The following is a 26,357-nucleotide window of genomic DNA, read 5'->3' as shown; positions in this document are numbered from 1 at the left end:
GCGAGGCCACAAACGAGTCGAGCGCGCGGAGCGTTGCCACCAAAACTTGCAACATTTCTGCCATCACTCTCATCAGCTGAAACGTGGCCACTTTTCCCGCCAGGCGGCCATTTTCAATTTTTTGGAACAAATCCTGTCCCGGGAATGGCGGGTGATTTTCAAAGTTCACTCTCAGGTTGACCCTTCCCTAAGGTATGGGCCAGAAAAAAATGTGAATTTTAATCATCTCGCTGTCTTCTCTAATGAAAGGGATTTGGTGATCGCGTCGCGAGATCGACGGGGGCTGGTGGGGGGAGTTTAAGATGTAAAACGGCGGGATCTGTCATCAAGGTTTAGGCCAGGGTAAATGAGCTTTTGACAAAAGGAGGCACACGGTGCCCCCTTCTTTTAAAAGGGCATATCTGCTACTTTAGCTAACCTTTTGAAAATATTCCAAACATGTTGGGGAGGCTTGAAGAGCCGTATTGTGTGGGGGCGTCCTGTAGGGTCCCCGCTTGGGGTTAGCAACCCTGAGATGGGCACATATTTGCCTCCGTGCGGTGATGTGAATGCGGCGCATTCTCCAAAGCAAGGCATGCTGGGACGGGAAGCTCCTTGACAATTCCCAGCACTCATTCCTTTTGGACTCCAATACTTTTTTAGGTCTGGCTAGAAGCAATGTTAGAACCACAATAGCCGAACACTAACCAAGTAATAAGGCCCACGCAGGACCTTGTCCGTATCATTTGACAGGAAGCCCTCGAGGGCAGCATTTCACATAACAAGAAGTTCTTGTGTGTGTAAACCTTTCGGTCTGTGTGTAACCACATTACACAGACAGGGAAGTGTTTACAGTTTCTTTCTGAAGGAAACCTAGCGCCACGGGGCGGCTGGAAGATGCTAATAGTTTGTGCTGTACATAGAACCACATGGTGTTCGGAGCCCAGGCGAGACCGCATTACAAACACCACCGGGGCTTTAAATGGGCCGGGTCTGCCCGTGTCTCGGACTCGGTAGTAATTAAAAACGGACATTGAAGCGGACCCTATCGGGGCCCATATTCATGTCCTGAACTTTAGAGGCAAACGGGCTCTGTGATTTATGAATAATACATGTGACAACCTTAAGGTAATTCATATCAGCGATTTAATTTATTTGTATGTTTCACGTGTTTTTTCTTAACCTTTGTCTCGCACGAGCCTTTACTATTTCCAGAATGTTGTGTTTTTTCATGTGTCCTATTTTTCTTGTATAGCATATTCTTTGAACTGAGTCGCTCGCCTACGGGTGTTTCCAATGTGCCACCATTGAGAGCTCTCGAGTTCAGCCTAAAGGTAGCGCCTGTTCACACACTACCTGTCAGTGGGTCAGAAAGATGTTCAGTATAGATGGCCATCCAGTCCTTGCCCTCTCTGCAGAGCGCACCTCACAATGTTCACCTATTTCACTTGCAATTTCGATTCTGCGCAAACCTGTGTGAAGGGGGTACACAAGTGTCGAAATTCACAGTCTCATATTTGAAAAAAAAAATCCATATTAATTAATTACAACAAAATCATTGACAAAGCCAATAGTCCTGGCCAGTTTTAGATGTATGACAGTTGTGTATCTGGATACAATAACGGAAAGCCTAGAGAGGCCCAGAAACACTATTCCGGTGGCGCACAATGAAAATCACAGAAATTTAGTGTACATGTTTATGCTATGCCCTACGCCCCTGTTAGAGACACGCACCCCCAACACTTTTTTCACCCCACTTAAAGCCCTGGACGAGGGGCAGAGAGGGCAACAGAGAAGGTAGGAGGGAGGTAGAGAGAGGAAAAGGTAATGTCCGAGAGAATGGCAGCAGGAGAGAGTTTCAGAGATAGAGAGGCCATCAATCAATCAATCAGGAATTTGTAAAGCGCACTACTCACCCGTGAGGGTCTCAAGGCACTAGGGGGGGGAGGGGAGGGTGCTGGTACTGCTCGAACAGCCAGGTCTAGAGATGTCTCCTGAAGGTAAGGAGGTCTTTGGTCAGACGCAGGTGGGTGGGAAGAGTGTTTCACGTCTTGGTGGTGAGAACGATCTGCTGCCAGTTGTAGTTCTGTGGACATGTGGGACGGTTGCGAGGTCGACAGAGCGGAGATGCCGGGTGTAGAAGGAGAGCCGTCTGTTGAGGTATTCTGGTCTGGTGTTGTGCAGTGCTTTGTGAGCGTGGGTGAGGAGTTTGAAGGTGATTCTCTTGTTGACTGGGAGCCAGTGCATGTTTTTCAGGTGGTCTGTGATGTGGCAGTGACAGGGGATGTCCAGGATGAGGCGAGTGGAGGTGTTCTGGATGCGTTGCAGCCTCTTCTGGAATTTGGGCGTGTTCCATGCGTAGAGGGCGTTGCCGTCGTCCAGTTTGCTGCTTACGAGGGCTTGGGTGAGGGTTCTTCTGGTTTCGGTGGGGATCCATTTGTAGATCATTCAGAGCATGCAGAGGGTGTTGAAGCAGGAGGAGGAGATGGCGTTGACTTGCTGGGTCATGAATAATGAGGAATAAGTTCTGCCGGTGAGAAACGACGTAACCCAGTCCAGGGCTCTGTCGCAGATTCCTGCATTGCTGAGGCGTGAACGTATGGTGTGGTGGCAGACGGTGTTGAACGTTGCCGAGATGTCTAGGAGAATGAGGGCGGCGGTTTAGCTGCTGTCCAGTATAGTTCTGATGTCGTCCGTGGTGGCGATGAGGGCAGTTTCGGTACTGTGGTTGCTGTGGAATCCGGATTGGGAAGGGTCCAGGGTGCAGTTCTCCTTGAGGAAGCGTGTTAGCTGTCTGTTGACAGCATTCTCGATGACTTTTGCCGGGAACGGGAGTAGGGAGGTAGGCCGGACGTCCTTGAGGTCCTTTCGGTCTGCCTTGGGTTTTTTGAGGAGGGCGTTGATCTCAGCGTGTTTCCAGCTCTCCGGGAAGGTGGCGGACTTGAAGGAGCTGTTGATGATCTTCTGTAGTTGGGGTGCAATGACGGAGCTTGCTTTGTTGAGGGTGTGGTGAGGGCATGGGGCAGATGGAGAGCCGGAGTGGATGTTGTTAATGATTTCGATGGTGTCGTTGTTGTTGACGGAGTCCAGGAGAGCAGGAGGTTGGTCGGAGGTGAATCTGTGGTGTGGGTGGTTGCTGGGGGGTCTGGGTGCTGAAGCTGTTGTGGATGTCTGCAATGTTGCGGTGGAAGCACCAAAGAGATCTTCCCTGGTCCCGCACTGGGGTCAGGCTTGGGGTACATATGGGGGGGGGGGGTACCTGCAAACCGATGATGTTTCACTAAGGTGTGTTTTCATATGAAAGAATTAAACATAGATATTTTTTATCTGAAGAAGAAAGAATGTATTCCTGGCATCTTGTTTTTGCCCAATCCCCCCCCCCCGCCAGCTGCATTAATCCCTAGGGAGCTGGAGTGGGGTCGGAGGCAATAGAGGTGGTGGTTGTCCTTCGAAAACCAGCAGCAAATGGCTCCAGCCAGCCCCCTCAAGGGTGAAATGGCCTTTGAGATGGATGATGACCGTCTTTGCCAATCACAACCGGCAAATGTCACGATGGACAATATCGAACATCGTGGGAAGATCCAAAGAATAGGTTCTGCGGACAATGAAAAGGCACAGCTCATCTGTTCATTCCACTAAAACCGACTCGTGAGAATCCCCATTTGAGACTAGGGCATCTTACTCCTTACAAAATATTGAGGATGTGGTGCAGTAGTTGATTCTTAAGAAATATTAGATATTCACATATTTAAAGTTAATTTTTAGGCTTGGCCTGAAAGTGCAAGTGTCTGACTGACCTTTTGTTACCAAAGTTCTAAAATATGCATCGAATGGGTTTTGGCTTCACCCACAGGAGTGTTTCTCTCTCCCCTTATGCCGTCGACCATGCACAGGATGGGGTTGGCCTCTGGGCCTGTGGCAGGCCCTGAGTCTAGCCTCCTGTGGACAGGGAACCGTTCGGTTGTGCCTAACCCCAGGCCCTACATCCAACCCCTCGCAAACAGCACATCCCACGCCACACACAGCCTTCGGCCATTCACCCATTGGGGTTGGCCGTGGGCTAGACTCTTTTGCCAACTCCCCTGTTACGCACAAGCTATGGGCAGCGGGGGTTGGGCCAGGAACTGGTGCTCAGACCCACACTGATCACATGGCTGAATATAAAGGGTGTCATTTTAAGTAAGGCAGAACTTCAGACTTTGTCAAAGGGTCAGAACAGCAAAATATAAACAAGTATTGTCAAAGCCAATAGGTCACAGCAATACAAAAGCTATTGGCGTTGGCAAAGTGAATGTATTTCTGTATTGCTTAGGGGCTGTTCTTATTGGTATACACAAATGCATTAACACTGCTAGTGCCTACAGCTCTCAGATTGGCAAGACCTATTGGCTTTGCAAATGCTTGTTTGTATTGGCATTGTCACTGGTCTCCCTCCTTGTTAAAGAAGACCACACATATCAATCACTGAGAATTGGAGGATAAAACCCATAAAATAATTCTGTTTCTCAGTGCATGTAGTCAATAAATTAAAACCAGAAAACAAAGTGCTCAGTGGTGGCACATACTGTGTTAAAAAGTCACATCACTGTGTCGTACACTACGTCCAAAACATTCAAAATGAGCTCTTTTCACTACCTGTGCCTGCCTTGCAGGTATGGGTGGGCATGTGCTCGGATGAAGGATGTGCGCCGTCTACAGCCGAGACCTAAAAGGTGGGTCTAATGGCTTTATGAAGGGACCAGAATCATAACATATATAAAGCACATTTGTCTATGTCAAAAAATGACGAATAATAGTAATGAAATGTATATTTCATAAATTCACACAGTTCAATGTGTATTAAAAGTGATTGTTAATAAAGCTTTGTAAACAAAAAACATCAGCATGTCTTTACGTTTGAAAAAAAATATTTTTCAAGCTATAGAGTACAACTATTGAACCAACCACAAGGGGATTCTGCACTCCCGCTGAAGAGCGTAGAGCTTCAGCATGGAGTGTTTAAAAAATATGGTAATCTCTCCTGGGGTCATGGATTTATTGACCCAGGACACTTACTGTTTTTTTTCCTCAATGTTGTTGGGGGCTTCAGCCCTCCCTCCAGCCCCCCACAACCTTAAAAATAAATCTTTGTGGGGCCCCTGTCCCTTCTAGAGTCACTACCTGGCTTGTATTTTTAAAAACACCTAGCAGGGCATTTTAGGCATTCCTTGTAAGGACCAGTTAACAATAAATAAATGGCTCTTGCTGCTCGTTTATTATTCATTTTTTTAATTTATATTTTGTGCGTCCTGGGAGTCCCGGTGCCCACCCAGGATACCCAGATATTTATTTATTTGCTGGGGTTTGCAAGGGGGGGCCCCAGTGGACCCGCAGGCCCACTGGCTGCATCAAAACAGCTCCATTGGTGGCAGAGGAGCTGCAGGAGGTTTTTTGTTTTTTAATGTATTTTTATTAATTTGGATGCCGCAGGATCCACCCAAGGCCCCCCGACACCATTTTTTTTGTTGGGGGCTGTCGAGGCCAGCCGCAGTGCTGCATGGCCTTGCCAGTTCCCAGGTACTGCAGGAGCCAGCATCTTGTTTTTTTTTATTTATTTTTTTATTTTTAGCTGAGTTGCCTGCATGCCCCCCCCCCCTTATTATAACATCAGCCTAGGAGATATATATATATATATATTAAACTAGCGGTCGTTTTTGGTGTGCAGGAATAGGATTTAATAGACTGGGTGTTGGAGGCTACTTGTACAAATGGAAAAAAAATCAAAGTTAAAACCTAAAAATAATTACTTACAAATTTAAAAACGAAATAATGTAATCTGAAATGTAAACCCTATTACAGTGAAATTATGGTAATCCGAAGTAGTAATCGGTAGTAATGGCCTCTGAATTTTGTGAACAGGAAATGGTGTCACACAGCCTGTTAGATGTGACTATAGAAGGGTGTGGGCTTACTCAAGAATAAAGACACTGGTTGGCGAGGATTTTAAATTTACATGTTTGTATTCCACAGCCAGACATATAGAGAGAGGGCTGTGCCTTGGATGCAAAGGAGGCGGGGTATGTTCTGATTCCTGCTGGGAGTACTTGATGGATCCTAATTGAATTTACAGAGACCAATGGGGTATTGATCTGAGAGGCAAGAGCATGGAGAAATGAAGTCATTAGTGATGTGTGTTTCTCCTTTTCTTGGCAAACCGGACCCCTTTTGAACACCGTTATTAAAAAAAAAAAAGCCCTCTTTTTGTTGTGGTTTGTCGGTCTGCAATCGGTCTGCTTGACAGGATGGCATGTCCAGGTATTATATCAATCAATCAATCAATCAGGAATTTGTAAAGCGCACTACTCCCCCCGTGAGGGTCTCAAGGTGCTGAGGAGGGGAGGGGAGAAGCGGGGGTGTGGGGGAAGGGCTGCTACTGCTTGAACAGCCAGGTCTTGAGAAGTTTCCTGAAGGTACGGATGTCCTTGGTCTGGCGCAGGTGGGCGGTAAGAGTGTTCCACGTTTTGGCGGCGAGCTGCGAGAATGATCTACCACCGGTTTTGTAGTATATGTTTAGTGCTCACTATACCTTTGTGGGGGTCTCAAATGCTTGCCCTCGCAGGTAGCACACTACACTGTATGGATGTGTAGCTGGATGAGTGTTGTCTTCGCTTTGAGTCTATGTGGGAAGTGCTTCCATGTTGTGTGTGATAACCACGAGGTGCGGTTATCATGTTATGGGACACAGAGCTTAGCTGCGTGCTGAATGACGAAGTGTGGGAGATAGATGCACCACTTTTAAGATATGCGTTATGCTGACAGCTCTGCAAGCCTCTTTACTGTGTTGATACTTTCTCAGGTATGTTTTTGGTCAGATTTCTTATGTTTACTGTGGCTGGAGGGCTTCCAGTCTGTGGTATTATGTATCTGCAAGCAGTAACAGGCATCAATGAAGAATGAGGAGGGATAGAATCTCTGACTTTATAGACTGTTTTACAGTGATTCTTTTTATAATTGCGATTAGGAGATTTTAATTGCAGTGGTATAACAAAGGTCCCCACAGCCCCTGTGGTTTGGGTGGAGGGTGGTACCCGAGCTCTAGCATAGTACACTGTGCATGGGCAGCAGGCCCCTGTCTGTGTCCAGGGGGATGGGGCCCCCTCCAGGTGCGTTGCAGGGGGGCCCGCTCAGGTTTTGTAACGCCACTGGTTAATTGGAGTGATACGTCTGACCAGACCGCACTATTGTCATCACAGGATGTCAATGCTCAGAATATCCGACTATTTGGGACCTGTAAGGTAGACTCTGTTAGAGTCCTTTGTTGACAGATCTCTGTGGTCTCTGTGGACCTGTCTGGTTGATATTGAGTGGGCATAAAAGGGTGCCCATGTTCCCTGAATCTGTGCCCTCCAGTTGCCAGCAAGGTTCCACAGGTCCTTCCATGCAGTAAGGGCCTGATTTAGATATTGGCAGACGAGTTACTCTGTCACAACGCGGACAGATATCCAGTCCGCCAACATCTAAATCACATAGGATACAATGGGATTGAGACATTGGCGGAAGGATAATCAGTCACTGTCGCGATGGAGTAACTCATCCGCCAATATCTAAATCAGGCCCTGTCTGTCCTGTTGACAACGAGGGATCAGGTAACCACTGAAAAGGTCAATAAAAAGATACAGTGACATCGATTACATCATCTTGATGCTGGGAGGACCACCACAAAAACTACTAGATAATAGTCCTTTATCTTGTGATTAGAGTAGAAAGTAGGGGTGACATAGATTATTATGTCTGTCAAGTCTTGGGCGGGGCTTGACAAGGTGCCACAGAGAAAGAAATGGGGGGTGCATCTTTAAGTCTTTAAAAAGCAAGCAGAGTACGGCCAGCACTGGAAGTCCATAGCGCCTCCATAATAGGGTACAATCGAGATGCCATATTACCAACATCGAAAAGGTGAAACACTGTCTGCCTAGGGCAGGAAATAAATGACGCCTTGAAGTCCATGATGTAAGAGTGATATGCCACCAAGCACTCCCTCCCCAAGCCTATTCCTCTGTCGCCTATTTACATACATGTTTAAGCCCCTCTATGGCAACCATGTTAACCCCCACCCTAACTGCGCGCTCCTAGAAGCCCAGTAAAGTTAGGGCTCCCCTAGGAAATAATATTTGACAGTGTAATGGGCACATCACACCCCTTTAAGGGCGGAGTCATCATTCCACAAACTAACAGCATGCTCGAGGGTGTGGGTCACCTTGACCGAGCACAACCCCTGCACCCTGACCCCAATCAAAATGATTCATGCTCCAATTTTTCAGTTTTTACGAATTTTTACAGATAAATACAGACTGAAAACATTTTTTTTCCTGTCCGTATTTTCAAATGTGGATAAAAACGGAAATTAGGTTGTTTTTGAGTGATTCTGAACGCTCTTAAGTCATGTCTGCCATGCCAATAGCAGTTCGGCTTGACAGCTAAAGAAGGGTAAAAATAAATATAGTTCAGTAATAACGCTTAAACGGAAGTAGATATGAACAAAGCTGTTACTGAAAGCTGCATGTTTTCATACAAATGTATTGATTTGTCATCTGTGGGTCTCCTTTCTACTGGAACCTGAGGGGCATTCAAGTAAGAGTGTACATTTTGTTGGGTCAGTAAAAGTGGAAATATATCACTTTCAACATCATTTTCTCAAAAACCCCAAAAGAAATATATATAATAAATATGTATAAATATGGATAAAATTAACAAAAAATTGATACAAACAGACGAATATGTAAAAAAACAAATACCATAAAACTGGGAGCCCTAAAAATGATGTATGTAAAACGTTCTAGAAGGGAATTCATGACTGTTACTATCTTCAAGCAGTAGCGGGGACAACGCGTCACTAGCACTCTAAATGCACCCTAATTTGCAAGTGCGGGTCACGTGGGGCCAGTGGAAATGTGCGACGTCCCATGTCACTTCTGAAGGTGCCACCGATCCAGTCTGGCAGTCATTACGTGGCTCCTAGATATAGCGCTTTATCAGCAGCAGACATCTTCTGCCCGCTGGCTCCTTTGCTTGGCAAAGTCGTGATAATGGCACCTCCGTTGAGCTCTATTCAGCCTCAACCCGCTGTAGCTGATTCTCCTAGTCACTGATTGGAACGCCTGTGACCCTTTACTGAACCTCCTGTGGGGCTCATTGACCCCCTGGTACACACGTCACGTTAAGCACTGACACTGGGCAACCCCAGTTTACAAAGCAAGCGTGTGTGCGTGTGTGTGTGTATGTGCGTGTTTTTTTTTCTTCAAGGTCTTTTGAGCAATTCCACCAGAGACAAACTGGTCCAGTTGCGAAACTGGGATTAAACTCTAGCCATCTCATACCAAATACAAAGTTAAGATCCCGGCAATAGATCCTTCCAGGAGAATTGATCAAGAATACGTCACACGCGGACCCTCTTTAAACACACGAATGATGCGAGAACGACGGATTCGCTAGTGCACAGATGCACGATTGGTTTAAACAGGAAGGAGAACAGATCAGATTAGTTTAAAGCAAACCTTGCACAGGGCTGAGAATGTTAAATCGCATTATTTTCCAAACTGCTTTCTTTTATGCAAACATCCCAAAACTGTGATACGTGTGTGTGGGCTCTGGCCCAGGGGGAGCATCTGTCTAACGTGTCGGTTTTTTTTTTCTTGCTAGCGATCGAAACCCAGAGCACGAGTTCTGAGGAGCTGGTTCCGAGCCCCCCGTCGCCGCTGCCGCCCCCGAGGGTTTACAAGCCGTGCTTCGTGTGCCAGGACAAGTCGTCGGGGTACCACTATGGGGTCAGCGCCTGCGAAGGATGCAAGGTGAGCGGGGGCGCGATGGCTCTGTCCAGACCTTCACTTCGCTGTAGAGTGCACAGGGACACGCTTGGTCTTTGTTAGAAGAGGTCTCAGGGCTGTGGCACTCAGCTGGGACTGCAGGGCACTCTCGGCAGGGGGTGCACGGCTGTTCCATGCTCAGCGGAGGATGCAAGACGGTGTCAATCCCAGCAGGTGATTCAGGGCATTCTCAGCAGGGGTTCCAGGGCTGTGGCACTCTTAGCAGGGGTTGAAGGGCTGTGGCATTCTCAGCAGGGGTTCCACGGCTGTTCCATGCTCAGCGGAGGATGCAACACGGTGTCACTCCCAGCAGGTGATTCAGGGCATTCTCAGCAGGGGTTCCAGGGCTGTGGCATTCTCGGCAGGGGTTCCAGGGCTGTGGCACTCTCAGCAGGGGTTGCAGGGCTGTGGCACTCTCTGCAGGGGCTGCACCGCTGTTCCATGCTCAGCGGAGGATGCAACACGGTGTCACTCCCAGCAGGTGATTTAGGGCATTCGCAGCAGTGGTTCCAGGGTTGTGGCACACTCAGCAGGGGTTCCAGGGTTGTGGCACACTCAGCAGGGGTTCCAGGGCTGAGGCATTCTCAGCAGGGGTTGCAGGTCTGTGGCACACTCAGCAGGGGTTCCAGGGCTGTGGCACTCTCAGCAGGAGTTGCAGGGGCTGCACAGCTTTTCCATGCTCAGCAGAGTATGCAAGATGGTGTCACTCCCAGCAGGTGTTTCAGGGCATTCTCAGCAGGGGTTGCAGAACGGTGGTAGTTAGAGCAGGTGTTGCAGGGCACACTCAGCAGAGGCTGCAGGGCTGTGGCATACTTAGCAGGGGTTGCACGTCTGTGGCACATCCAGCAGGGGTTCCAGGGCTGTGGCATTCTCAGCAGGTGTTGCAGGGCTGTGGCACTTTCAGCAGGGCTTCCAGTGCTGTGGCACTCTCAGCAGGGATTACAGGGATGAAGACATTTCAATAGGTGTTGCAGGGCACTCTTAGCGGAGGTTGCAGGGCTGTGCCACTTTCTTTGGGATTTACATGGCTGTGGCACTCTCAGCAGGGGCTGCAGGGAGGCAGTAGTTTCAACAGGTAGTGCAGGGCAGTCTCAGCAGAGGTTGAAGGGCTGTGCCACTTACTTTGAGTTTGATATGGCCGTGGCATTCTCAGCAAGGGTTGCAGGGTAGTGGCACTTTCAGCAGAGGTTGCAGGGCAGTGGCGCTCTCAGCAGGAGTTCCAGTCCTGTGGCACTCTCAGAAGGGGTTGCAGGGCTGTGGTAGTTTCAGCATGTGTTGCAGGGCACTCTTAGCAGAGGTTGCAGGGCTGTGGCGCTTTCTTTGGGTTTTACATAGGTGTGGCACTCCCAGCAGGGGTAGCAGGGCTGTGGCACTCTCAGCATGTGTTACAGGGCTGTGGTATTTTCAGAAGGGGTTGCAGGGATGTAGCACTCTCAGCAGGGCTTCCAGGGTTGTGGCACTCTCAACAGGGGTTGCTGGGATGCAGTAGTTTCAGTCGGTGTTGCAAGGCACTCTCAGCAGAGGTTACACAACTGTGGCATTCTCGGCAGGGGTTGCAGGGCAGTGGCACTCTCAGTAGGTGTTCCAGGGCTGTGGCACACTCAGCAGGGGTTGCAGGGATGCAGTAGTTTCAGTAGGTGTTGCAGGGCACTCTCAGCAGAGGTTGCAGTGCTGTGCCACTTTCTTTGGGATTTACATGGCTTTGGTACTCTCAGCAGGGGCTGCAGGGAGGCAGTAGTTTCAGTAGGTGTTGCAGGGCACTCTCAGCAGGGGTTGCAGGGCAGTGGCACTCTCAGCAGGAATTCCAGGGCTGTGGCACTCTCAGCAGGGGTTGCAGGGCTGTGGTAGTTTCAGCAGGTTTTGCAGGGAACTCGTAGCAGAGTTTGCAGGGCCGTGGCACTCTCACCAGGGGTTTCAGGACAGTGACACTCTCAGCAGGGGTTGCAGGGCTGTGACACTCTCACCAGGGTTTGCAGGGCTGTGGTAGTTTCAGCAGGTGTTGCAGGGCGCTCTTAGCAGAGGTTGCAAGGCTGTGGCGCCTTCTTCGGGTTTTACATGGCCGTGGCACTCTCAGCAGGGGTCGCAGCACACGGAGTCAAGGGTTGAAAGAACGTCAACATGTTGATGCATCGTGCACCCCACGAATGCACAAACAGGGACGCAGAGAGAATGAGGGAGCGTGGTGGGGGTCGCTCTTAATCAGAGGGATTGATAGCTCTGTGCAGCTAAGTGTAAACCCATTGGAGGGTTGTCAGTGAATGTAAGACACACCGGGGCGTGGCTGTGACATTCAACAGAGATCGGAAAAACAGGTGGACGCCCACCTGGAAACAGACAGCGCAGTGGGTAAATAAATAACCTCTTGTGAATATGCAAAACAGAAGGCACCGACCTGCCACAGGTAAGATGCCGAAGAGAGGGGGGGCGCAAGGGGTGGGGGGGGGGGGGGGGCGGGCGGGCGCTAAACTTTACAAACTGTTCTCTGTTCTGAAATACACACGTGTTCCGCATCTTGTTACCAGAAGCCAAAAAGGTTGTCCACTCATTTTCTGCATTTACATGGCTGTACCTGGTCCTGTGAGGCGGACCTAGGGTACACGTGGCTGTACCTGGTCATATGTAGCCGGACTAACATTTACATGGCTGTACCTGGTCATACGAGGCTGAACTAGCGTTTACATGGCTGTACCTGGTCATACGAGGCTGAACTAACGTTTACATGGCTGTACCTGGTCATACGAGGCTGAACTAACGTTTACATGTCTACCTGGTCATATGAGACTGAGCTAAAATTGACATGGCTGTACCTGGTCATATGAGGCCGAACTAATATTTACATGGCTGTACCTGGTCATACGAGGCTGAACTAACGTTTACATGGCTGTACCTGGTCATACGAGGCTGAACTAACATTTACATGGCTGTACCTGGTCATATGAGGCTACATTGGTTGTTCGTGGCTGTGCCGGGTCATATGAGGCTACACTGAGTGTACACGCTGCACCTGATCATATCACAGGATCCACTCAGGGCAGCAAACATGGCTGTAGCTGGGTGTACTCTGGATGCACCTGAGCACATGGAGCTGCTTTGCACATAAATGTAGCTCCTGGGATCATAGGGCAGTGGGCGTGCACACAAGGCTACGGCAGACACTACTTTACCAACACTCTACCTGATCTTTGGCAAACCTGGCCACTTGTGCTCTAAGGTGGTCATCAAACTTGACATTACCGACCTCTACGATACACCTGGTGCTAAATAGTGAAAATAACATGGCAAATATAAAACAAATTATCCGATTATTTACATAGGGCCTGATTTAGAGTTCAGTAAATGGAATAATCCATCACAAACATGACACATCATGTCTGCCTTATTTCAAGTGCATTATATCCAATGGCACTTTTAATACCGTGTACGGAATATCAGTCACAATTGTGACGGAGTTTCCTATCCACTGGTGGTCTAGAACGGGCACGAAGCCAGAAATCTTAGAGCTGGATTTATAGCGAGGCAGACTGAATACTCCATCACAAACACAACAGATATACTGTCCGCCTCATCACAAGTGCCACTGGATATAATGCACATGTAATACAGCAGACAAGATATCAGTCATGTCTGTGATGGAGTGGTCCATCCGCTGAACTCAACATCAGGCCCATAGTTGTATATACAGATAGCTTGTCGCTAAGCACCACCAGTGTTTGATGGACACATGGTTCGGTACACAAAGTGATGTGCCCAGAATCAACCATTGTGGTGAAATGAGTAAGCCAGGATTGGCCCTATTCTGTTGTTGGAAAATGGCCCTCTCTGAAGGGTCACCCCAAACTTTATGCCTTCCGCCTCCTCTTTTTCTGACCTAATGTTTGTTGATATTAGGACTGTGGGCACCTTGCCACTGCTAACCAGTGCTAAAGGGCATGGGATCTCTCCTTAAAACATGGTAACATTGGCTCATACCCAATTGACCTATTTCATTTACTTGTATTTCCTTAGTAAAATGCACTACACATGCCCAGGGCCTGTAAATTAAATGCTAACAGTGGCCCTGCAACACTGATTGTGCCACCCACTTAAGTAGCCTCTTAACCATGTCTCAGGCCTGCCATTGCAGGGCCTGTGTGTGCAGCTTCACTGCTACTTTGACTTGGCATTTAAAACTTCCTGCCAAGCTTTAGACTTCCCTTTTGTACATATAAGTCATCCCTAGGGTAGGCCAACAGGGCAGGGTGCTAGGTAAGTAAAAGGCAGGACATGTACTTGTAAGTTTTACATGTCCTGGTAGTGAAAAACACCCAAAGTTGTTTTTCACTATCATGAAGCCTGCTCCTGTCGTGGCTCAGCATTAAAAATTCCCTTATATACTTTTAAGTGGTAATTTCTGATCTCAAAGGAGTGGCATTGTCATGTTTGGTATGGTTGGAATGGCAGTGAGAAATCCTACTTATTGGTGAAGTTGGATTTAACTTTACTATTTTAGAAATGCCACTGTTAGAAAGTAGTAATTTCTCTGCACTTACAGCTCTCTGTGCCTTGCAACCTTTCTCCAATCCACGTCTGGTCAGTGCTGGTTGACAGCTCGCCTTGTGCATTCCACCCAGACAGCCATAAACACGGGACACTCAGCTGCATCAGCATTCATCTGCATACTGATGGGTCTTCCTGGGCAGGGATAGTGGATGGGTTCTCACTTACACTTCAAAGGCTAGTGGCCTGACCCCACATAAAGGACTGATAACCCTCCACAGCCCCCCAGATCTCCTGGCAGAGAGGACTGGGTTGAAAAGGGAACTGGTGCACTTCAAAACCACTCTTTGAAGTTTCCCCCACTTCAAAGGCACATTTGAGTATATATACTGGGTTTGTGATCCTCTCGAATCAGACACTTCTGGACCTACAACTGGACTCTGTCAGAACGACTGCCATGCTCCCCAAAGGACTCCTCTGGACTGCTTTTCTGGAAGGAGTGCTCTCCTGCTTGTTTTACCTTGCTGCCTGCTCCTCCCCCACACTGCTGGAAGGATGCTGCCTTCCCCCACAAGTGATCTCCAAGGGCTTGGAGTAAGCTTGCCTCCTGTTGAGAAGTCTCGGGGCCATCAAAGTCTTCACTAGAGAGAGAAAATCCATTGCGTTGAAAAATCAACGCAAGGCCTGAAAAATTCGATGCAGTACCTGTCTTGCAGCTGAAAAATCACTGCATCGCCTAATGGGTCTATGCAGCACCGGTTTCATCCTCCCAACACATTTTGGATTTTTCATGCATCATCCCTGGGAGTCAAAACATCCCAGCTCCGCAATAAGGAGCCAAAGCTGTGCACCCGGAAATCAACGCATCACCTTGCCCGCGAGGAAAGAATCAATACATCACATCCGCTGTGCCAGAAAAACCGACGCATCGTTTCATTTTCCAATGCATAACCTCCTCTGCGGCCCTCTGCTTAATTATTTTTGACGCATCCAAGATACATGTGTTCAAAAGATACAACCAATGATTCTTATGGATTAAGAATCATCTAAACCTTTAAAAAGTAATATCTTGACTTGTGTACATTGGCTTTTTGTTGTTTTAGTCTTATTTTATTCAGATAAATATTATCTATTTCCCTAAACTGGTGTGTAGTACTTTTTGAGGTGTTTTCACTGTGTTACTGTATGAGCTATTAGACAAATACTTTACACCTTGCCTTCTAAGTTAAGCCTGCCTGCTCTGTGACAAGCTACCGGAGGGTGTGCACACAATAATTTAGGTTGTGTTGAGACTTATCCTGACTAGGATTCTGGTCCCTACTTGGAAGGGTGCATACGTCTGCCAACTAGAGACCCATTTTCTAACACTTATCATATGGCGCAAGCCCACTCCCATCCCCCTTTATTTTGGAACGGGACCACACCAATTGCAGAAAAAGCCATCAATTAACGAGTTCCACTACCTCTTTTCATCCTCAGTCACCTAGTGTGGAGGCTTTATTTGGACACAAGAGATGGTGTCTGGGTGTGTGATGGCAGCACCAGGCTTGTGATGGCAGCACCCAGCTTGTTATGTACTGTATGTATGAATACGCCTGATATCATAGCTGAATCCAGGAGTAACATCACAGTGTCTTAGTAAATGGTTGTTAACTAAAATAGCTTTTTTATCTCCTCTATTCACTTAATCTTATTTTAATACTCATAGGCTTACTGTGGATTTTATATTACTTCAGTGATGTCATCTCATGCCATGCCTGTGCTCTTTTTCAGGAATGTAACAAACAATGTTATATTTGCCTTTGACAGTGACTTGTGAGCTGCACTAATTTAGCAAAAACGTTTTTGAGGTACAAGCAGTTCTTGATTTGAAAAAATAATTTTTGTGAAACTAAAACGGAAGAAAGGAAAAAAAAAAGCAGAGAGGGAATACAGAAGAATAAAGGAAGAGGTTTAGGCGAATAAGAAACAAAGCACAGAGAATGAAAATGAAGAACTCCTGGAGGTGCGGGAGTTGGTGTCGAGTGTATAAGAGGAACTATCTCTGTTAGAAGAGAAAGAACCTCTTTCACAAAATATCAGCCTGGAATTTAGGGCCTGATTTAGATCTTGGCAGACGAGTTAATCCGTCACAACGCTGACGAATATCCCGTCCACCAAAATCTAAATCCTATATATCCAATGGGATTTAGATTTCGGCAGACGGGATATCCGTCACTATTGTGACTAACTCGTCACCCAATATGTAAACAGGCCCTTAGTCTCGTAGATTGACCCCTTCATCAGTGCTACATTTCAACTTTTTAAAAACTTACAAAAGTTTCCAGTAGTACTGCTGGAAAGATGTATCTGTTGCTTTTTTCCGAAGCGTACTTGCTATTTTTTTATTCTGTTCTCTTCCTGCACCTCCACCAATATTAGAGGTGATCACTCTCCATAATCCCTGCTAAATACTGATTTAGTCCTGCCCCTGGCATGGTTACATCTCTGATTTTATCCATGATGAATCCAAGATGTTTTTGTGTCTTGCAAACGCATGAATGCCCACAAACTCACACATATGTGGGTATCCACCCATTTTGCCCTCAATAATCCACTCCACACACCTGGGGCAGATTAATTTACTACCAAAAATACAGCATAGTGGTCTAATAAGGAGAAAGCTTAGTAGGAGGGGGAAATGGCCAAGGTAGGGAGAAAAAAAGAAGTGGCATAGGGAGGGAAGATGAAAATATGAAATAAAATGAACAGGGCGGGGCATCAACAGGCATAACCCCTATTCTAATAGACAGCAAATGAGCAAAATATAGATTTGTGCCGAACGTTTTGATTATAATCCATTTTTGTACAAATTAAAATTTATGAACCATTTCTTTTCTAATTACTTAATTGGTACCAGAAGTAAATGACTAAGGGGGGTCATTATGACCCTGGCGGTGAGTGGTAACAGGCGGTCTCATAATGTGGCAGTATGTACCGCCAATAGGCTGGCGGTACATACCGCCACATTATGAGAATGGTGGGTTGGCTGCAGCCAACCCACCACTTCTCCACTCAGACCGCCATGGTGGTAGCAGCCGCTGGGCCGGAGATGTCAATCTCCAGCCCAGCGGCTGGCATAGTACCGCTGGCAGCATTTTGAGAATTCTTTGGAATTCTTTCCCTGTCACCGGTAGGCGGCTCCCCCATCCCCCTCCACACCCACCTGACGCCCCCATCCCTCCCTCCATCCAAACTCCCCCCTTCCGATCCTCCCACCCCCCCAATCACTCACACAGACACGCACCACACATACACCCACTCACTCACACTGGCATATACGCATTCATACACGCATACATCCAGTCTTGCTCGAACACATTCTTACACACATTCACACTGACATGCATACATGCACTCACTTTACCATTCTTACACGCATTCTCACACATGCATACACCGACGCAAACAACACTGCGCACACAGACGCATTCAAGCACACACACACACACACACACACTCACATTCATGCACACAACCACACTCACACACACAACACCCCCCATCCCACCCCCCTCCCCTGTCGGAAGCCCAATTTACCTTCTTCCAGGTGGTCTTCCGGCAGGGAACGGGAAGGGGCGCTGCTACCGCCAGGAGAACACCGCCAGGCTGTATCACACGTCATGATACGGCTGGCGGTGTTTAACTGGCGTGGCGGTGCTGGTGGTAGCTAAACAGTATGATTGCTGTCCGGCAGTGATCATAGTATGGCAGACGGATGGTAGCGGCGGTGATGGTATTTTGGCGCCGTCACCGCGGCGTAGGTGGTTTTTACCGCCAATGACACAATGAGGGCCTAAATGATTTGTTCTACTCACATAGAATCTGTTGGAATCCTGATCGAGCCCGGTCTTCCCAGTCGTTCAGATCACCGTTAGTCATATGGTACTGGCCCACAAGAACCACACAGAGGACATTAACTTGACCTCATGGGACATCCACTGCCAGCTTCCAGCTCTAGAGCCTAGGTAGGGTCTTCGGTTCTGTGTAGACCCCTCGTATCACCCGCCAGTCTCTTACAAGGGCCGGTGTGTAAGTTGAGTGCCTTACAATAGACCCATTCCATGACTGGTTGTACCAATGGACCTGCTGTTCTGCCAGCCCTGATGCGAGCCGGGCTTCTGTTCCTTCCTCTCCAAGAAATGATAGCACCTTCTCGCGGAGGGTGTTGGCGGTCATGTCTAAGAGTCTGAGCCTCCGAATGGTGCAGTTTCTACTGGCTAGGTAAGCAGCAGTAGATTTTGTGACTTCTTCACTTGTGCATGGGGAGGAAGGGCCTGGGTCTTGAAATGACGAGAAGACGGGGTCATGCGCGATATAGGTCTCGACGCATGACTTGTCCTTGCAGTTGGAGAAGGTGCTGGAATATCACACTTCCTTCACAATGCCATGGGCGATGGGTCTCAAACACATGCAAATATAATCTTCCTTACTTGCAGGCTCGGTCTTATTCCTAAAACTAAAAAAAATAAACATTGCAACTGCCAGGACCAATAAGATCAAAATGTAAACACTGTGGGAAGATACTCACTGTGTGAAATATGGAGATAAAGGTTATAGGGAACCCATATTACCAAATAGTGTTAGTGTTCAATCAGTATATATTTTTATGATTGTGTGTGTGTATATATAGGGATTTTATAGTTAGATAAAAATGTCAATTAAAACGCCATTTAAACAAACAAAACCACTGAAATTCACCAGATATAGTTTATTCAAGTAACTATAACTTGTACCCGAAAGTAACTATAACTCACACCCCCGCCATGCGGTGTTGACATCAGTGATGCCATTTCAGATGTTGAGGTGATGAACCATGTCATAGAATAAACATGGTAAACAAAGCGTTTATAGTGAAAAACTATTAAAGTGTCAGTCTTCTTATTTCTACTCCTCAGTGCACCTAACACAGCCCAACCACAAGGAATCCTGGCATCCACAAGCTAAAAACAGAAGCTCCAGCTCTGAGGAAGCTTACAAGTAGCTATTACTCTTCCTGGGGTCCTATTCTGCAGACCGCAGGGCCCACTGGGGTACGACAGCGCATGGTGGAGGGCAATAAAAATTGGGGAGACTTATTAGTATTTTGATCTACTGAATGGCCACTTCATGAGGGTACAAGATCTATGCATACCCAACTTGCAACCGTTGAACAAGATCGCAAGAGTCCCCACTAACATCTGAGGGTCACACATGGAATTGGGAGGCAGCCAGTGGAGTGGGACTCCTCAATGAGTAGATTTCTGGAACCCCCTTTATAGGATGATGAGTTGGACATAGGGATCGTCACTATAGGGCACCACCGAGTAAGTTTGAGGGACGAGCTGATAGAGAGATTGTATTATTAAATTGAATGTGTATTGTAAAATTGTATTGTAAAATTTAATGTGTTACAATTACATTAGGAGATGTAATGTTTACTGTTGTTGTATCATTATCTTCAAAGCCCATCAACGTGTATAGATACAGCACTGTATTTGAATTTAAATATACCTCACTGGAATCGTAAAGGAATGTGAATGAATTAGACCATGGCGAGTGTAACATGGTCCAAAATGGCGCTCACTGAGACGGTGGGCATTCACAATATGTGCTCACAGTGGTCCTTTGCTTTCACGATTGTTCTTTGTATATGAAATGGTGTGTCAAACTGCCGCTCCATACCGTGATCAAGAATACCGCTGAAATACGTTGGGCGAGGAGGCGCTTGTTGCCAATAAAGTGGAAATTTGATTGTCCTATTCCTGCCGTTTGACATATAGGAACGAGTGAAAAATATATATATATGTATGTGTTACTTGTTTGCCTGCTTTTATTAAACAAAATGCAGTGGCATGAAAACCCATATTTCACAGGGAACCATGAAATATGCAAAAAAAAAAGTCTTGGTTACCTGTGAAAAATGGATTTTATTGCAATGATAGCCCACAAACCACTCAGCAGAACTTTATTAGGCAGATTGGAGGTGAAAATATGTACCAAGGTTTTCTAAACTACGCAGCAAAACAGGCAAGTTATACAGCACATTCTCTGGCAGTATCATTGTCATCCATATGCATTAGAACCAACATTGTTTGTGAAATCTGCAAATGATGTGGTCAGTTGTTTGGCAAATGCAGATCGGTTGTCAAGACCTAATTGAAGAAGCCAATAGGCAGTCACTATTGAACATGAAAAAATGTTGTCGAAACCGAAAGGCAGTGGTTTATTGATTGTAGTAACCTGTGGCAAAACCCTAAGCAAATGGCTTATTAATTATGAAATCCCTTTTCCAAAACCGCTCGGTAAATGGCCCTTCATTGTGCAAAGCCTGTGGTTATATTCTGCCTGGCAATCGTCAGGGTCTAGAATACATTATACTTCCTTTAAATGAATAACACTGGCCGAAGGAGCAGCATTAATGAGTTCTTTCATTGTCTCTCCTGAGTTTCTAGTTCACACCACCTCCCATGGTAAGCCCTGGATTGCTCTGTCTCACCAGCTGAAAAACACATGCCAAAGGGGGGTGCTTGGTGCTCTGTTTTGAGTCCCATGTAAGGTGGTCCAGGACAGCAGATGTGAAAGGCTCAAAATGACACAATTGACTGAAGTGAAACCCCACCTCCCGAACCAGCTCCCTTGGTTGGCTAATAATATTTGACACGTTGCTTGTATCTGCCCAATACACTCCATGAAAGTGCAAACGCTGTGCCTGCTCTGGCCGAAGAAGGGAAGAGGAGGCGGCTGTAGGTCCCGCCCTGTGTCCACTGGTCTATGGGGCAGGAGAGTGGGCAGGGTAGGCACTACCTATGCCTGGCACATATGTGCATGGATGAAGGCTTTGACCAGGTGGCTGTAAGGAGGAGGCAAGTGAACAGAGCATAGGGCCCGATTTAGATCTTGGTGGACGAGTTACTCCGTCACAAAGTTTACAGATATCCCGTGCGCCGACGTATAAATCCCATTATATCCTATGGGGTTTATATGTTGGTGGACGGGATATATGTCACCATTGTGACAGAGTAACTCGTCTGCCAAGGTCTAAATCGGGCCCATAGTTTACAACCAAAGATCCTGTTCTTTGAATCCCACAGGGCATGGCCATGTCCAGCGTGATGAGGGACCAGTTAGCATGGGCGCTTGGTGCAGCCTTACCCCACTCCCTATACACAGAGCCTTCTTGCAGGGTAATGTTGTTGGACAGGCTACTCAGGTACTGGTTTAGGCCGCATGCCCAGTAGCCTTGCCCTGCTTGGCACAGCCTGCATCGGTGCCAGTGATGCCACATTGCCTTGTTTTCCACTCTTCTTGTCTTGTGTGTGGCTCCCTTCCTGAGCCCTCCTTTCCTATGGCAACAAAAGCAAAGAAACACAAATGATGGATGGAATGCGGAACCAATCAGACATTCACCCCCAGTCACAGATGTGGGGTTAATCTAGCAATTATTTTGCTCACCACGCCACCCGTTTGGACCTAGCCATATGCAAATCAGTCTTGACCCTGCTCCCCATGGGAACAGTCCAGCCTGAACTGCCAGACCAGGTCCTCCCTGGACCGGAAACAAGCATCCTGGGACCGGTTTCTGGGTATCACCCTTCATCAGCCAGGCTAGCTTGTATCCAGTGGCATAGTGAGCCCCGGACCCACATCTGGGCATACCTGGCGGACTTATGGCAACAAAAGCAAAGAAACACAAATGATGTACGGAATGCGGAACCATTCAAACATTCGCCCCAGTCACAGATCTGGGGTTAATCCATCAATTTGTTTGCTCACCATGCCCCCTCAGTTTGGACCCAGCCATATGTAAATCAGTCTTGACCATGCTCCTTTCCTAGGCTACCACCTCCTACAAGCCTCTGCTTTGCCTGTGCCAGTAGGTACCAATCCGAGCAGGTACCAAAGTGAGAGATGCCTAGCACATCCCCCAAAACCCTGGTCTGTGTGACTGCAGAGAGGACCCTTGCTTAGGAGTCAACGAGGCACTACTGACTACTTTACTTCTCTCATTTATGGTCCAGCCTCATTTAATACCAGTCTAGCTATCTAAGAGAGTTAATCACTCCCTGCTGGCATCTCCTGTGTCATGGCTGCAGGCCACAGGTTTGAATTCTCCAAGGTTGCTCTATAGAATACCATTACATTGTGTAATAGCAACAGGTGGCACTTACTGTACTTAGACGCAGTGCATTGTGGATAATAGAACTATTTCAAACATAAGTTAATATTATTAATATTATTCTGTTACCTTTCTCCTTACTAACACGACTCCTCTCTTACTAAATGTAACTTCAGTAATATAACATTTGATTGGACTCTGACAGGTTTGACATAGTAATTGGTTATGCCCTGGTGACCCTGGTGCTGACTTTAAATGGCCTAGTGGCTCAAACTAAAGCTTTTCATTGTGCACAAGCCAAATAAAGCCTTTGTTAACACGAGCCCAAGTTTATGATAAAGCATTAAATCTGTACCCCTAGTTTTACGACCTTGGATGGGTGTAGATCTGGTCATTTTGGGAATCACAAATGTTTCCCAGGTTGTCCATCTCAGGTTTACAGACAAACTCCTGGAAAGCTCTGGTGAACTTGTAAACACGACCGCTGCAGTCATCTCTGATGCACAATTGTACAGAGTGCACACATGAGGCTGGGGACTGCCTTTTCATCTGTGTAGCGACAGTTTCCAATCTGTGGGGCTCCCCTCACACCTCATCTATTTCATGGATGCTCACTTCCCTGTGCCACCCTGTCTTGGCACAGGGAAGCTTCTCCCTGTTTCAGGATGGAACAGGGTGCAAGTGTACGCCTCGATGGAAATGTTAATCAGTAAACTTTCAAGTTGTCTCTTGCAATATCTGTCTCTGCACTCTTTAAAAAGGCTGTTTGTGCATTAGAGCTAAACTTGTCTGTGCAATAATTTCATAAATCCGGGTTTAGTTGCCAGAGGCTGCTCCCATTCATCTTCGGACGTTATCATCATCTACATGATCTAATACATTTGCTTTTGTTATTTCTTTAAATTATTGCATGGGATGTATTACTTTTGTTGCTGCTTTCGATGGGTTAGGGTGTTTATATCACCTGTCCTTCTATCTTGTATTGCTCTACAACTGTTTGAAATATGTTATTTTTCCCTATAGTTCTCCTCCTCGTCGCCAATTGTTTTATGTATTCGTGGTCTTTACCAGACTCCTATACGAGTTCCTTGTACTTTCCCACGTTACTTGTCCACCCTTCATTTGTTGTTTCTTTTCTGTTGGTCCAGTATCTTGAATAGTTACTTTTCCCGTTTTGCTGCTTCCGTTGCCTCATTCTCTTCTTGGTTTGAAGGCTGTCTGTCATGATTTCCATTTTGCTGCCTGGGCCTGTTTAGGATGGGACTTAGTTCTACCTCTGTTGGTCACTTTCTGTACATTTGGACTTGGCCCTTCTCGTACTGCTGCGTCCAGGTTCGCCTGTTATTGTGGCCCAGTAGGTGCAGTCTCCCTTCATAAGACCCAGGCCTCCTCCTGCGCTTGGTTTGTACAGTCCGAGAGCGCAACTGATTTTTGTAAATCAACAGATGTGCATTGAGCCATTTCTATCTTTTCACTTCAAACCTGTCTATGAGACACTTGGGGCCTGTCTATGATACCAAAGATGTTGGACAGAATATCCCTGGCAAGTTGATGTATTGTTTGCATTTTGATAGACATTTTTAGAGAACTCTTACCTAGGAACTTAGTCAATCCAGGAAGGCTTATCTTAGATCTTAGAATATCTGAATAGTCACCCTAGGACTATGGCCTGAATGCAGAGCCTTTTTGGATTGTTGCAATTCAGCCACTCAGACTGGCTGAAAATGTAGGAATATTCAGTCAATTTTATTGGTCGCTGTTCGATGGGCCCCTCTGTTCAGGCAAATCTGATTGCCTGTGAGTCAGTCAATCTGATTGGCTAAAATTCTTCATGACCCTCCGGCACCAGGTTGTAGTCCTAGATGGCATGAAAGCATTCTGTATCAGACAACGGGGCAATTTTTCGCCAAGGCCTCATTGGCCTTACCGGGCATCAGTCGCTTTCCCAGGAGGATGGGCAAGCAGGGGCACTTTTGTTACTGGGCAGCTGGTTTTGCAGTAGTTTTAAAAGCACCGCAGAGTACCTTGTATACCCAACAGATTTTCAGACAACAATAAAAGTGCCAGATAACTCAGGTGATTAATGCACCTGCTGAAGCAAGATCGGGGTTTTGTCTAGTGGCAGTTTTAACTCATCTGGGGTAGCGCAGTGGGTTAACGTGCCTGCTGCAAAGAACGTGTACTATGCAGATCACACAACAGTATTTTATGTGCATAGCTCAGTGAGTTACCGCTTTTGTCACAGAGGTTCTTTTGTTACTTTGCAGTTCAAAGTTACAATTGAAATCTACCACAGTGAGCTATGAACTGCCATTAAAGAGCTGCATGCAAACTGCATGGTGCAGTTATGTTTTCCCCCAGTCTTTGATTATCGTAATTTTGCTAAAAAGTGTTTATTTGGACAGAATAAATTATTAGTAAAGTCAACCCTAACCACTGTGCTACGTTCTGAATGCTGAGTTTGTGCTTCCCCAGACCAAGTTCTCTTTAAAAAAATGCCTACCAGTGTGGATGACATGTGAATCCTAAACCTTGTAGTCACTTTTGTCAACATTTTCTATCCACTGAATTACACACATATGATTCATTGTCTCTGTATGTGGGTGTGCTGTAAAGTGCTTCAACACCTTACGCTGGTAGGAGAAGCACTATAAAACAAATGAAATACATGTGAGAGAGGGGCCACGGAGGGAAGAGAGGCCCTGCTAGAGGGTGATGGTCAGGGAATCATTGAAGAAGCCCAATGAAGATTGCTGTATCCTGGTGCACTGCACGGTCATCATTTACTATGCTTTAAAAACTAGTGCAATTGAATATATAATGAAAAATGTGTTTTAGAATGCACTGTTTTGGCCATTTTTTTCCCTAATTTTCTTGAGGGTGGGGGTGATCCCCCCAAGCCCCATTATAGTGGTCAGGCTTGCTTGCTAGGCACCCATGGGGGGGGCTGGTCTGGCAAAATTTGCCACAACTGCTTTGGGTTCCCAGTCAAACTTGCTTTGGGGGTCAGCTAGGCCATGTTTCTCTAATCAATCACTGCATTTCTAAAGCGCGCAACATACCCGTGAGGGTCTCAAGGCGCTGGGCGGGGGGGTGCTACTGATCCAAGAGCCAGGTCTTGAGAAGTCTTCTGAAGGCCAGCAGGTCCTGGGTCTGTCGTAGGATGGTGGGGAGAGTGTTCCAGGTTTTGGCGCCGAGGTAGGAGAATGATCTGCCGCCGGTGGTGGTTTTCCGGATACGGGGAATTGTGGCGAGGGCGAGGTTGGCTGAGCGGAGGCTTCGGGTGGGGGTGTGGAAGCTGAGTCGGTTGTTGAGGTATGTAGGTCCGGTGTTGTGTAGTGCTTTGTGTGCGTGGGTGAGGAGTTTGAAGGTGATCCTCTTGTCAACGGGGAGCCAGTGCAGGCCTCTTAGGTGGGGTGTGATGTGGCTGCGTCGGGGGACGTCGAGGATTAGTCGTGCCGAGGCGTTCTGGATTCGTTGTAGTCGTCTCAGGAGCTTGGTTGTTGTTCCTGAGTAGAGGGCGTTCCCGTAGTCGAGTCTGCTGGTGATGAGGGCCTGGGTGACGGTTTTCCTCGTGTCAGGGGGAATCCATTTGAAGATCCTGCGGAGCATACGGAGGGTGTTGAAGCAGGACGTGGAGACGGCGTTGACTTGCCTGGTCATGGAGAGGGTGGAGTTGATGATGACCCCCAGGTTGCGAGCATGGTCTGTGGGTTCTGGGGCTGTGCCTAGCGATGTGGGCCACCAAGAGTCGTCCCAGGCTGGTGGGGTGGGTCCGAAAATGAGGACCTCCGTTTTGTCTGAGTTCTGCTTCAGTCTGCTGTCCTTCATCCAGTCGGCTACGGCCTTCATTCCTCTGTGGAGGTTGGCTTTGGCACTGTGGGGGTCTTCGGTGAGGGATATGATCAGTTGGGTGTTGTTGGCGT

General features: G+C 47.2%; 1 protein-coding gene across 2 annotated transcripts in view; it reads left to right on the top strand.

The window, feature by feature from the left end:
• RARB (retinoic acid receptor beta) overlaps positions 1 to 26,357 on the top strand; it is a 292,516-nt gene that overhangs the window by 62,095 nt on the left and 204,064 nt on the right. For both annotated transcript variants that reach the window (XM_069212031.1, XM_069212030.1), the window contains exon 2: positions 9,655 to 9,803. In XM_069212031.1, the coding sequence (XP_069068132.1) occupies positions 9,655 to 9,803 (149 nt within the window). The remainder of the gene's footprint in view (positions 1 to 9,654; positions 9,804 to 26,357) is intronic.

The sequence above is a fragment of the Pleurodeles waltl genome, chromosome 10, assembly GCF_031143425.1.
Source record: "Pleurodeles waltl isolate 20211129_DDA chromosome 10, aPleWal1.hap1.20221129, whole genome shotgun sequence".
NCBI lineage: Eukaryota > Metazoa > Chordata > Amphibia > Caudata > Salamandridae > Pleurodeles > Pleurodeles waltl.
Note: the sequence above shows the minus strand (reverse complement) of the source record. Positions and strands in the feature narration are given on the sequence as shown.